A 14737-nucleotide genomic window follows, 5' to 3' on the forward strand; every position below is an offset into this window, starting at 1 on the left:
GGTTCGAGCCCTAGTCTGGGAGGGTCCCACATGCCGCGGAACAACTGGGCCCGTGAGCCACAACTGCTGAGCCTGCACATCTGGAGCTTGTGCTCCGCAACAAGAGAGGCCGCGAAAGTGAGAGGCCCGTGCACCGCGATGAAGAGTGGCCCCCGCTCACCGCAACTGGAGAAAGCCCTCGCACAGAAACGAAGACCCAACAACAGCCAAAAATAAATAAATAAATAAAATAAAATTTAAAGTACTTCACCACACAAAACTTCTTAATTACAAAGTGGAAAAGAATAACTTTACAAAGGGGATGCCTAGCAGACATCACCTTGATCAAAAGACAACATCAGTGACAGGACAACAAACTATGCACCACCTGACACGATATAAGAAGAACACAGTATCACTTATGTGATGTTCCTGCCAGAGATGCAAACCCGAATCTAATTATGAGGACACATCTGATTAAACCAAATTGAGGGAGATGATACAAAACAACTTGCCTGAAATCTTCAGAAGTGTTAAGGTAATGAAGTAAAGGAAAGACAGAGGAAGTGTCCAGACTGAAAAGCCATGACAACGAAACGCAGCACGTGATTCTGAACTGGGTCCTGTAGGTCATTACTGACACACCATTAGAAACTTGAATGAGGTCTGAGGACTAGATGATGATAATGTATCAGTGTTAAATTTCTGATTTTGATGGCTGTATTGTGGTGATGTAAGAAAATGTTCTTGTTTCTAGGAAGTACACACTAAAGTATTCAAAGCCATTGGCTTTGCAACTTACTCTCAAATGGCTCAGGGATAAAGTGTTCTTTGTAGTGGATTTTCAACTTTTTTGTAAGTCTGTGATTATTTGTTAATAATAAAAATGATTAAAATTGAACTTAAATCATTAGTGATCTAGAGAAACTCCAAAATAAATAATTTTGCAAATCAAGGGCTTCCCTGGTGGTGCAGTGGTTGAGAGTCCACCTGTCGATGCAGGGGACACGGGTTCGTGCCCCGGTCCGGGAAGATCCCACATGCTGCGGAGCAGCTGGGCCCGTGAGCCATGGCCGCTGAGCCTGCGCGTCCGGAGCCTGTGCTCCGCAACGGGAGAGGCCACAACAGTGAGAGACCCGCGTACCACAAAAAAAAAAAAAATAATAATTTTGCAAATCTGAATTAAAAACTTAGATTTTCAAACAAATGTTTGTATTTAAAATGAGACACCAGTGGTATATGTATACCACTGATGAGGTCAATCTAATTTCCCAATCTTTTATTGAGGGCCTACAATATAGGCCAGGTTCTGAGCTACACAGAGCAGGTGGGCCCTAAGACTACAAAAATATTAATGCACTGCCTCTGTCCTCTGAAATCATACAAGCTAGCAGGGGAGGAGGACATAGAGAAATAGGCTTTTTCAAAACCACATGGTAAGAAGCATGTGGTAAAAGAAAATATTAGGGATGCCCAAAGAAGGGGATTAATTAGCCCTGACCAGGGGCGTCAGGGAAGCCTTCCTAAGGGGTTGACAGCCATGCTGAGTAAGAGTTAACTAAGCTAAGAAGGCAGAGGGACGTGAGGACCAGGGAAGCAAAGTGCAGGAGTTTTCAAGCATTTTTTAAGTGGCTGAACTCTCCCTTCAAGTAATGTTTTACTTAGAACATCAACTTACAGAAGAGAGAAAAGCAACAGCCCTGGGTGAAGTAGAGATGGGGCCTGCTCCCACGGCTTCCCTATTATTCCCCACAGTAGCTCCTAAAACACTTATACGGATCCTGTAGTTTTGTAGAATACAGCTTAAAGATTACTGATAAGGTAGAAAAAGCTATGACTTTGGAGTCAGCCAGAGAGATGAACCTTTGAATCTTTTCTCTGCCTCTTACTGTGTATTTTCCTGTTTTGTAAAATGAAGACAATACTACCTACCCTCAAAACAGTTTTGAGGATTAAATTAGAAAACACACCAGTGCAGTGGCTGGTATGTAACAGGTGGGCAACATATGGTCACTACTGTTGCAATGAGTAGTGATACTACTCTGAATAATAAAAATCATGATTTTCAAAGCAAAAAACCCAACAAAATGAACAAAAACTCAAATACAAACAGACTCAAAATGGATCACAGACTTAAGTATACTAAAAAGGTATGCCACAGACTGGGAGAAAATATTTACAAAACACATGTCTGATAAAAGACATGTATCTCAACTATTAAAAAAAAATCCTTAAAACTTCACAATAAAAAACCCAAACAACCCAATTAGGAATAGGGCAAAAGATCTAAAGAGACACTTCGCCAAAGCGGATGCACTGAAGGCAAAATAAGTATATGAGAAGATACTCAACATCGTACGTCATTCAGGAATTGCAAATTAAAGCAATGAGATATCACTACATACCTAACAGAATGGCCAAAATCCAGAGCACTGACAACACCAAATGCTGATGAGCTTGTGGAGCAATAGGAACTCTCATTTACTGTTGATGGAATGCAAAACAGTGCAGCCACTTTGGAAGACAGTTTGGCAATTTCTAACAAAGCTAAACGTAGTCTGACCATATGATCCAGCAATCATGCTCCTAGGTATTTATTTACCCAAATGAGTTTGAAAACTTTTGAGTATGCAAAAACCTTCAAACAAATGTTTATCGCAGCTTTGTCCATTATAATTGCCAAAAATTGGAAGCAACCAAGATGTCCTTCAATAGGTGTGTGGATAAACAAGTTGTGGCACACTCAGACAATGGAATATTATTCAGTGCTAAAAAGAAATGAGCTATCAAGCCACTAATAGGACATGGCATAACCTTAAATGCCCACTGCAAAGTAACAGAAGCCAATACGAAAAGGCTACAAAACATACTGATTCCAACTATATACCATTCTAGGAAAGGCAAAACTACAGAAACAGTAAATAGATCAGTAGTTGTGAGAGGTATGAAACAGGAAATAATGAGGGGAGTTTTAGGACAGTGAAACTATTCCATATGATACTGTAACGATGGATACGTGAAATTATGCATTTGGTAAAACCGACAGAATGTATAACACTGTGAGTGACCCCAATGTAAACTACAGGCTTTGGTTAATAAGAAGATAGCAATATTGGTTCATCAATTATAACAAATGTGTCAAACCAATGCAAGGTATTAATAATAGGGCAACCTGGGGAAGGGGGAGAGGAAGTATATGGGAACTCTCTGTGCTTTCTGCTCAATTTTTCTGTAAGCCTAAAGCTGCTCTATAAAAACATATAAAGCACTACAGTAACAGCAGAAGTAAAAGCATGGAGGTTAGTGGGCATATATCTGGAGAAAACTATAATTCAAAGAGATACATGCACTCCAATGTTCATTGCAGCACTATTTACAACAGCCAAGACATGGAAACGACCTAAATGTCCATCAACAGATGAATGGATAAAGAAGATGTGGTGCATATATACAATGGAATACTACTCAGCCATAAAAAAGAACGAAATAATGCCATTTGCAGCAACATGGATGGACCTGGAGATTATAACACTAAGTCAGTCAGAAAGAGACAGATAAATATATGATATCGCATATATGTGAAATCTAAAATATGATGCAAATGAACTTATCTACAAAACAGAAGCAGACTCACAGACACAGAGAACAGACTTGTGGTTGCCAAGAGGGAGACATGGTGGGGGAAGGATGGATTGGGATTTGGGGATTAGTAGATGCAATTATATATAGAATGGATAAACAGCAAGGTCTTACTGTATAGCACAGGGAACTATATTCAATATCCTGTGATAAACCATACTGGAAAAGAATATGAAAAATGTATATATGTGTATAACTTAATCATACATTTGCCATACAGTAGAAATTAACACAACATTGTAAATCAACTATACTTCAGTAAAATAAATTTTTTAAAAAGCAAAGAGGTTAGGATGCATAGCAGCTAGGGAATGACAATCAGCTGTGTTCATTTGATATTTTTAATAGTCACTCTGGTGATACTGCAGAAAATGGATTTGGTGCAGGTAAGAAGAAGTAGGCCCATTAGGAAATGAGTAAAACAATCTAAACAAGAAATAATAAAGGCCAAAACATTCCTCCCAGTGGTGGTAGGAATGGACAATGTATTTCGCATCTTTTAGAAACTGAGTGGACGGGGGCACCATTAGCTAAGGTGGACAAGGAAGATGGGTGAGCAAGTCTGAGGTTTTGGTTATGCTACACTTAAGGATATACTTACAGGCAGTCAAAGGAGAAATGTCTAACAGGCAATCCGACACGGATGTGAAGCTTGGGGAGAAGTCGGAGCTATGAGTCAGCATATGGCAATACTTAAAAACATCAATGGATGAGATCACCAAAGAAAGCATGTATGGCACTAAAAGCAGTTGGCCCAGGACCACAGAAAAATCAATTTTTAGAGGGAAGCAGAACAAGAGTAGCTGTCAAAGAAAGAAATGATCCGAGGTAGGAAGAAGACAGAGAGAATGGAATTATGAAAGCCAAGTGCATTTGTCAGGTTGAAACATTGCTAAAACTTTGTCTCCATGGTAGCAAGCCCACACACAATGCTGAAAACTGAAAATCCAAGACTCACCCATAAAGCACGTTATTTAGGAATATGGAAGTAAATGCCAAGAAATCAGCTAAGACCTAAAAGTGGTTGCCCTGGGGGAACAGTCGGGGGAGAATGGGAGGTGAGGGGTTTGGACCTATTCGTTTTTCTGAAAGAGTCTTTTATACTAGGTACAAACAAACAAACCCCAAACACTTAAGTTCAAAGGAGAAGAGACTAGGATAGGTGGTACACTCTGTGTGAAAGGTCTGGGGTTTAATTAGTCACAAATATATGATCCAGGAGATACGGCTACCCAGCAAGTCATTATAAGCTGCATTTACTAGAAGTACAATATCCCCATCCAAAGAACGGACTGAACTTCTTAGATCACATCAGGAACACAGCATTCGCTTCTGGGTACCATGTTTTAAGAGGGTCTAAATACTATCAATTCTTCCCTCATGTCTTTCACACTCATCCTTTTTATCCTGGAGGCCCTACCTTGATTCAGGCTCTTAACACTTCACACCTAGGTCAAACCAAGAGTATCCCAACTGGTCCTTTTGGCTCCAAGCTACCCTACAACTTGTATGCAAATTAATTTTCTGAAAGTCTATCTGGTTCCCATCACTCCCCTTCTCAAAAATCTTTCAGTTTCCTATTATCTGGCTATTTTGCAGGACATTTAAGATCTTTTACAAGTGGATCCCACGCTAACTCTTCACCCCAATGTCCTGTGGCTTTCCAAAATGAATTGTCAGCCCCAGTGAGTCTGGTACACTCGTGGTTCCCTGCACACACACACCTCTTACATCATCTCTACCGCTGTGCCCTAGTTCCTGGGTCCTTGCTCCCATTACTCTTTGAACCTGCTCTTCTCTGCTTGTATGGGTGCCATTTATATGTTAGTCAAGCTCCACGCTTCCTCTTGGGCTTTCCCTAGTCCCTTTTACTGCAGGGACATCTCTGTCCTCTGGACTCCATATCACTCCCTATGGTGTCAACTGTTTCACAATTACCATATATATTAACAAAATGACTTTGCACTATCAATTTAACTTTTCAAAATACCTTTTATAAGTATCAATCTTATAAGCCACAAGCTTAAGATGGCCAACAATATTGGTCATCTTATGATAGTCACCAAGCATCTAGCTATACTTTTAAAGACACCAAAAATCAAAACATCACCTACTCCTCTAAGAACAGTGACCTTTTCCCCTGTGCCCTCCTAGCATTCTGCACGTGTCTCCACTCCAGCACACACCATAGCATATGGATTTTATTAGTCCAAATCCCCCACTTCCACCTCACTACCTGGGTGTTACATGGAGGCAGGGATCTGTGGTGGAACAGATACACAATCAATCTTTGATGAATTGAATCACTCACCCCACTGGCAGTTCTGATGGGTTTTGCCTTTAACTTGGGGACCAAGACCTTTCGATACTGAGGTGGGACTGCAGCAATGATATCCACCAGGCGAGGCTGTGCTGAAAGGCCATATTTGGCAGCTGTCCTGGTTTTCACCCTGAAAATAAAGCATCTAGCATTATCAAGATCACAATATTTCAAGGACAAGCTACCAAAAGGATAACCTATAAATAACATCATCAACTCCTTTCACCAGATGACAACAGTGGTTTTAACATTTGTAATTATCAGGGAACTAGAACAAAATTCATGACTTCCTTTTCTCCAGAGTACCAGAAAGAAAACCAGATGACTACAGGGCGGAGGCCCAGGACAGTGATACAATGTAGGTCTCGTTCAAAGTAGTGCTCCAGCTTCAAAGGATTCTACCATTTTCTCAGCTTCCACACTACTACGTTTGGGATCAGATTAATTCTGTTGTGGGGGACTGTTCAGTACATTGTAGGAGGTTTAGCAGCATCCTTGGCCTCTACCCACGGGCACCTCTTCCCGCTGTAACAACCAAAAATGTCTCCAGACATTGCCAAATGACTTGGGGGTGGGGATGGTCATGCCTGGTTGCAAAGCACTGCCTCAGGCCAACAAAACAAAACAAAACAATTCAAAGCAAAGCTATGTGGAACCAAATAGGAAATAAAATAGATATATTTTTAAAGCTTTAAAAGTTTTAAAACTTAGTTTCTAATTCAAAATATTATATAAAGATACATATAAATATTATATAAAGATACATATAAATATACTCTAACAATTATAAAAGAATCACTCTTGTAACCACATTCCAAGAAAGAGAATATGATCAGCACTTCAGAAGACCTGTTTGCCCCTTCCTGACCGTAACCCTATCCCTAACCCCCAGAAGTAACCTTTATTCCAACTAATAATTCCTCGCTTTCCTCTATAATTTAGAAATTTTTCTTTTCTTTGTGGCTGCTAACCAAATCCTAATAGTCACTTTATCTTCTCACTTTAATCCATCTAGAAGTATTATGGGGTGTTCAAATCATGACAACAAATGGTTACTGAGTACCTGATAGGTACAAGAGACTACCTATGTACTTGGTACGTCAGGAGGTGTAAGGCATAGCTGTTTCGTGCTCTATGTTCGCATGTTTGCAGACAGGCATGCACAAAAATAAATCTACAAGTAATAAAAACATATGTATCAATAATAAAACACACACACAACAATGAATGATTCCAGAGCTCAAGAGAGGAACTCAGTGTGTGCTGGGGAGATATTCAAAGAAAATGGGCACAGAAAAAAGACAGGCTTCAGACAGGCAATAAAGACACAGAGATGACACCGAGAGCAGACAGGCTGGCTTGTGTGAAGATGCAAAAACAGGATAGTACAGATTTTAAGAAATATGAGTAGGCCAACTTAACAGAAAGCAGAAGGTTTTCAATATGAAGATACAGAAGTTTAAAATGTTGGAAAAGTAAGTTGAAGCCACACCGAGAGGCCTTACATAATGGGCTGAGGAATCTGCGTTTAATTCCACAAGCACTGGGAATGTGCTGAAAGTTCCTGCACAGGGAAATGACGAAGGAAAATTAATCCAGCAAGACGGTAAAAAGAACTGAAAGCATAAACTACTGCAGGAGTCCAGACTTAAGTTTAAAAAGAAATGGAAGAAGAAGTTGGTGGTGAACAAGAAAGAGTTATAATGAAGAAACAGTAGGCAAAATTTTGACTCTAAGTGGACCTAAGGGAAAAGATTCAAAGATGACACTAGAGTTTCAAACCTGGGTGAAGGTTAAAACAATTAGGCAAAGAGACATCTGAGTAGGGGCTGGTTTTAAAGAAGATGCTAGCTTTAGCTTTAGATGTGCTAAATTAAAGAGAATGACAAAGATATACAAGAAGTAGAAATGTTCATGAGAAACAAAAGATTTGTATAATTAGGGGTATAGCCAACAAAGATGAGGAAAAAAACCCCACTGCTAAACACATGGTAGAAAAACCAATAAAATGTAATGTCTTCATGGTATAAAAGAATAGTTATTAATTTATTCCTTAGCAAATGTTTATCAAGCACAATGTTCCAAGGAAGGGGTATAACATTGTAGTATCTCATGTAACAGAAGACAGAGTCCAAAATAAGGTCATGTGCGTAATGACTAGACCATTGACAAGCTGGGGATGGGGGGAGAACCCTTTCACTACAGCAGATCTGTATCACAAATATATAGTAAATAAATAGATGCAGAGAGGAAAAACCACTCTTATTTGAGGATGTAGCCAAGTCAAAGCTGAACATGGTTGTGGAGAGGAAGTGGATGAACGTGTCCAGGAGGTTCTGAAGTAGGGAAAGGTTGGATTTGATCAAAGGTCCCAAAGAGAGGGCTTCCCTGGAAGAGAGCTACCATCTCTCTGAGACGACCGGGAAGAGAGGAAGGATATGAAGTGAGATGGCACAGAAGGACAGCGCCTGGGCTCTGGAGATGGATGACCTGATTCTAAATCCCAGCTCTGCCAATCATGTTATTTACTCCTGAACAAATTATTTAACCTTTCTCTGTCTAAGAGGACCCATCTGTCAAATGAGGTAAATACCTACCTCATATAGTGTTTGAGAGGATCAGCTGAGCCAATACACATAACGTACTACTAACAGTGACTGGAATACCGTAAGCACCCAAGGAATGTTAGAAACTATTAGTATTATAAGGCTATAAGGCAATTTTTCCATAAATAATCTATAGGCCAGGGCAGAAAGCTAAATTCTCAACTAAAACATGAAACATGAGATAGAACCAGTAGTATTTGATAATTTCATAAAAGAGATCTACTACCCAAGAACAAGATTACCTTCTTTTTCATAGATCCACTTACTTATTTAGATCGATGTCTTTCCCCTGTTCGTGGGCTTCAATTAGTTGCTTAATAACATCTCCTATGGTCAGCATCATCAGCTCAGCAGGGCTGAGATCTCCTGAAAGGATAATATTTGACACTAAAAAAATCATATTATTCAGTAAAGATTTTTGTATTTATTAGGAAGTTGTCTTCCAAAATCATTCCAATCATGTCAAAATGATAGCTCAAGTACACAAGACACTATTGTTTACAATTTGATCATATATTTTATATCTTTAGTTTTAAAACCAACCTGGCTTCACCTATATATGGGAAGAGTTCACTTTAGAAGCATATACACCTCAAGAATGATAGATGCAGGAAAGAGTAGAGACAAACATGAGGAAAAAAGAACCTAATCACACAGGAAAGGACCAAAGTAGTTAAAGTAGCTTCCCTTTATCTCCAGATTGATAATTACATTTAGATGCATTATTTCATCTGATTCTCAGAACACAGTGAGGTAGACGGAACAAGAATATTTGGCTGTCCCATAAAAATGCTACCAAGGGGTGAAGTTGAAACTCAAACCCAGGTATCCACAGAAGTAATGTTAATACTATTTTGAAAAACAAAGCAATGTAGTACTATTTTGAAATACAAAGACATGGGTCTGTGAGTGCCTAGGGATCTTAACACATCTGTAAAATATAGTCCGTCCGCCATCGCAACATTCTCCTGGCAACTGAGGCCGCCCTTCTCCTCTAAAAGGAAACAGCAGAAGCTGACATGTTCTTACATGACCCCATCCCCCCAGTTAAGGCTGACTGGTTCAAGGATGGGCACCTATCCAGGTCGGGCAAATCTGAGCTCTTTTTCTCAAGGCAAAAGACACCAGTCCCTCTCCAGTGATAAAAAGTTGTGAGATTTCAGCTTGGGAGCTCCTAGCAAGCCTGCCTCCTGCCTGCAGAGAAAGCTGGTGTGCAAAGATAATGATGTCATCGGAGAGAAACACAGATGAGAAAGCCCTGGCGCTCATGGAGCCCTTTCATTTATCTCATTTGAAACCTCACAACACTGGAAGGTAGGTATTGTTACCACATTTCACAGATGTGAAAAGTTAAGGCTAGTTAAGACATAATTGTAAATGGCATAGTTAAGACTCAAATCCAGGTCTTTTCTCCGCAACTTACATGCTTTTAACCACTGTACCAAGCCACATCTAATTTAATGAGGTAAAGCTAACACATACAGAACAATCTGAGAGAAAAAGAAGTCCATCTATAGTCAAAGGCTTAAGTGCTTTCTAAACCATGTAACTCAGCCCTTCAGAGTTCTACAAAGGTGCCTGAGGGGCCACGTAACAGGGCGGGCTGGTGGTGATTAAGGTAAAGGAGGAAGGGAGGGAGAGGGAGGGTCTCTTTCTCCATTTCAACCAAAGCCGCTGGGCTTTCATCTGTTTATATGCTGAAGTTCTGCATAAGAATTTGGAGAAAAGGTGATTCGGGTGATAAAAATACAGGCAGACCTCAGAGATACTGCAGGTTCGGTTCCAGACCATCACAATAAATACTGCAATAAAGCAAGTCACAGGAATGTTTTTGGTTTCCCAGTGCATAAAAAAGCTATGTTTACACTGCACTGCAGTCTGTTAAGTGTGCAAGAGCATTATGCCTTAAAAAAAAAATACCTTATTGCTAAACAATGCTAACCATCATCTGAGCCTTCAGCAAATCATAATCTTTTTGCTGGTGGAGAGTCCTGCCTCGATGTTAGCTACCAAACTGATCAGGGTGGTGGCTGCTGAAGGCTGGGTGGCCGTGGCGATTTCTTAAAATAAGACCACAGTGAAGTGTGCCTCATCCATTGCCTCTTCCTTTCATGAACCATTTCTCTGTAGCAGGCAATGCTGATTGACAGCATTGTACCCACAGAACTTTCAAAACTGGAGTCAATCCTCTCAAACCCTACCACTGCTGTATCAACTAGGTTTAACCTAATAGTCTACATTTTTTATTGTAGTTTCAACAATCTTCGCAGCATCTTCACCAGGAGTAGATTCCATCTCAAAAAACCACTTTCTTTGCTCATCCGTAAGAAGCAACTCCTCATCCATTTGTTTCATCGTGAGATTGTGGCAATTCAGTCCCATCTTCAGGCTCCACTTTCAATTCTAGTTCTGTTTCCACCACATCTGCAGCTACTTCCTCCACTCAAGTCTTAAACCCCTCAAAGTCATCCATGAGGGCTGGAATCAACTTCTTTCAAATTCCTATTAATGTTGATATTTTGACCTCTTCCCATGAATCATGAATGTTCTTAATGGCATTTAGAATGGTGAATCTTTTCCAAGTAGGTTTTCAATTGACTTTGCCCAGGTCCATCAGAGGAATCACTATCTATAGCAGCTATAGCCTTACAAAATGTTATTTCTTAAATAATAACACTTGAGAGTCGAAATGACTCCTTGATCAGGCTGCACAATGGATGTTGTGTCAGCAGGCATGAAAACGTTAATCTTGTACGTCTCCATCAGAGCTCTTGGGTGACTAGGTACATTAACAATGAGCAGTAATATTTTGAAAGCAATCTGCTCTCAACAGTGGGGTTAAAATAATCAGTAAACCATGTTGGAAACAGATGGGCTGCCATCCAGGCTTTGTTCCATTTAGAGAGCACAGGCAGAGTAGATTCAGCGTAATTCAGAATGGTTAAATGAACATTAGCTTCAACTTAAAAGTCACCAGCTGCATTAGCCCCTAACAAGAGAGTCAGCCTGTCCTCTGAGGCTTTGAAGCCAGGCACTGACTTCTCTCTAGTTATGAAAGTCCTAGATGGCATCTTCTTCCAATATAAGGCTGTTTTGTCTACATTGAAAATCTGTTGTTTAGTGCAGCCACCTTCACTAATTATCTTAGCTAGACCCTCTGGATAACTTGCTGCAGCTTCTCCATCAGCACCTGGGGCTTTGCCTTGCATTTTTATGCTATGGAGATGGCTTTTTTCCTTAAACATCATGAACCGGCCCCTGCTAGCTTCAAACTTTTCTTCTGCAGCTTCCTCAACTCTCTCAGCCTTCAAAGAATTAAAGTTAGGGCCTTGTTCTGGATTAGGCTTTGGCTTAAGGAAATGTGGCTGGTTGATCTTCTATGCAGGTTACTAAAACCTTCTCTGTATCAGCAATAAGGCTGTTTTGCTTTCTTATCATTCATGTGTCCAATACAGTATAATCTTCAATTTCCTTCAAGAACTTTGTGTTCACAACTTGGCTAACTGGTGTAAGAGGCCTAGCATTCAGCCTACCTCAGTTTTCGACATGCCTTCCTCACTAAGCTTAATCATTTCTAGCTATTGATTTAAAGTGAGAGATGTACGACTGTTCCTTTTACTTGAACCCTTAGAGGCCACTGTAGGGTTACTAATTGGCCTCAATTCAATATGGCTGTGTCTTAATAGGGAGGCCTGAGGGGAGGGAGAGAGATGGGGAAATGGTCAACAGGTAGAGCAGTCAGAACACACACAACATTTATCAATTAAGTTCATCATCTTATGTGGCAATTTGTGGGGCCCCAAAACAATTACAAGAGTAACATCAAAGATCACTGATCACCAAAATAAACATAACAATAATGAAAAAGTTTGAAATATTGCGGGAATTACCAAAACGAGAGACATGAAGTGAGCAAAAATGCTGTTGGAAAAATGGAGCTGATAGACTTGCTCAAACGGGTTGCTACAAACCTTCAATTTGTAAAAAACACAGCATCTGTGAAGCACACTAAAGCTAAGTGCAATAAAACGAGGTATGCGTGAAGATAAAGATTTTTAAAACACTTGTATAGCCCTTGAGTATATCAAGAATTAACCAGAGAAGTAAATTAGTAAGAAAAGGCTTCATGGAGGAAATCACACAAGGATCTTTAAAGGGCAGGATCTGGACAAGCGAAACAGAGGGCAATCCAGAAGGAACAATGTTAGGTATAGGAATTACCGATCATCTTTATGTGCAGGAGTACTGCCTAACTAGAATAGAGGCTTTTTGACAGGGTTCAGTAATAACAGATTACTGGCTACAAGGCAAAGGCATTTAAATAGGATGCAATACACAGTGGAGAATTATATGTTCTCAAGTTTGGGAGTAAAAAGATGAAAGTAGTGTTGAAAGAAAATAAGTACAGATTGATCCTTGAACACTGGCTTGAACTGCACAAGTCTACTTATATGCAGATTTTTTTCAAATAAATACAGTACCTGTATTTTTATTTTACAGATCCTTAAATTAACTAAGTGTGCGGAAAAGTTTGTGTTTGAGGATCTGAGTCCTGATTCTATCCAAACTGTTTCAGCTTCCTGCCCTTTGGTGAGTCATTTATCAATTCCTTTGTTTTTCAGGCAGAGATAGCAACACTCAGAATTTCAACTGTGCAGGGGTCAGTGCCCCCAACCACCCCCCTCCATTGTTCAAGGGTCAACTGTATACAAAATATACTAAAGAAAAAGAGGATACAAAAAATGATTCAGAAGATGAAAAGAATACACATCCTCTGGATACTAAAAGGCTCTTGAAAGGCAACATTGTTAAAAAACAAAACAAAACAGATTTACAGTAAAAAACTTGGATGACAGACTCAGTCCCTAGCTTCCAAACCCTACTGGCTGTGTGATAATGGGAAGATGAATGGCTTCTGAGCTCCCATTTCCTTGTCTGCAGAATTAGGATAATCCATGCATATCTTTCACAAGATTCAGTAAGAATCAACAAAAATAATGTATATATGAAAGCCAAAGTATTATTCAAATATCAGTTCTTAATGAAGGTGGGTTAGGGAGATAGTAGCTAGAATGATGAGGAATAAACTATTTCAAGAAGCAATTTCTGTAAGAACTAACAGGACTTGGTGATAAATGAAGTCAAAAGTTTAAAGCTGGAGATGCAGGAGCAAGTTAGAGGGAGAAGATGACTAATCAATTAGGGGCATGTAGAATTTGATGCCACAAAACAACTGAAGGTAATTTGGACACTTGGAGCAGTTGATGCCAAGAGGCACAGTGATTAAAGAACAGATTTTTTTTTTTAATTTTATGTTTTTGGGGTTCATAGAGACAGCCTGACAAACCAGTTCTGGGCTAAGAAACTTACTGAACTCTTAATCTCGGCTTCTTCATTTGTGAAAAGGCGACGATATCAGCCTAAGAATTATTAGCAAAGGCTCAACAGATGGCAGCCATAGTTATAACCATCACTATTATTAGACCGACTGCTCAATTGAGCTTACAGAGATAACACTAGCACCTGTGAGAAAATACTTGAAGTTTGACTCCATTCGGCTGAAAAACTAAAGGTGGAATTGCTCCACGCTAACTCAGGAGGTAATACAAATGGGAATGGCTGCCTAACTGCCCCCACAGAATCCAAGAATAATTCAGTGGTTTTCTTTCTTTTTTTAACTTTGAGCTTTAAAACAATCTCAGATAAAAAAGCACGTGAAATGTGTCGTAAAACGAATCTTGGCAAATTAAGAGTCCGACAACGTGTTAAATCCACCGACCACGTTAACTTCTTGGAGGGTATACCTTGGACTAGAGCTTTTGTCCTTTATGCAAAAGACACCAAGCGACTGCCAAAAAGGAAGAGTAAGGATAAGTTGGTTCAAAAAACACAACAGGTGAAAGGAGAAAGCAGGGGGCAGGAGGCCACAGACAGACCACAGGTGGCTGGGGAGACTGGATGAGGTAGCGGATTCCCGCGGGAAAAACTGGCTTCAGCATCTGAGGGCCCGGGGTTCGCCCCTTCCCTACCACCGCCCCGTTCCCCCCCCCCCCCTTTCGCACCTTTCCGGTTCTGCCTCATCTCTCCGCTGTCGTAGCAGCCGCCACCCCAGACAATGTAGCGCTACCCACTCGGGCCTCTGGTAAAATTGACAGCCACAAAGTAACCGTGTCCTGTCGTAAAATGACGATCA

At 40.2% G+C, this 14737-nt stretch overlaps 1 protein-coding gene across 1 annotated transcript in view; it reads right to left on the bottom strand.

Annotated features, from left to right (window-relative positions):
* Nucleotides 1-14737, bottom strand: part of ELP3 (elongator acetyltransferase complex subunit 3) — a 113047-nt gene extending 98310 nt beyond the window's left edge. The window contains exons 1-3 of the mRNA XM_033857603.2: nucleotides 14607-14737; nucleotides 8811-8910; nucleotides 5930-6068 (exon numbers count right to left, since the gene is read on the bottom strand). Coding sequence (XP_033713494.1) covers nucleotides 5930-6068; nucleotides 8811-8910; nucleotides 14607-14625 — 258 coding nt within the window. The 5' untranslated portion in view covers nucleotides 14626-14737. The remainder of the gene's footprint in view (nucleotides 1-5929; nucleotides 6069-8810; nucleotides 8911-14606) is intronic.

Source organism: Tursiops truncatus, chromosome 6, assembly GCF_011762595.2.
Source record: "Tursiops truncatus isolate mTurTru1 chromosome 6, mTurTru1.mat.Y, whole genome shotgun sequence".
NCBI classification, from domain to species: Eukaryota; Metazoa; Chordata; class Mammalia; order Artiodactyla; family Delphinidae; genus Tursiops; species Tursiops truncatus.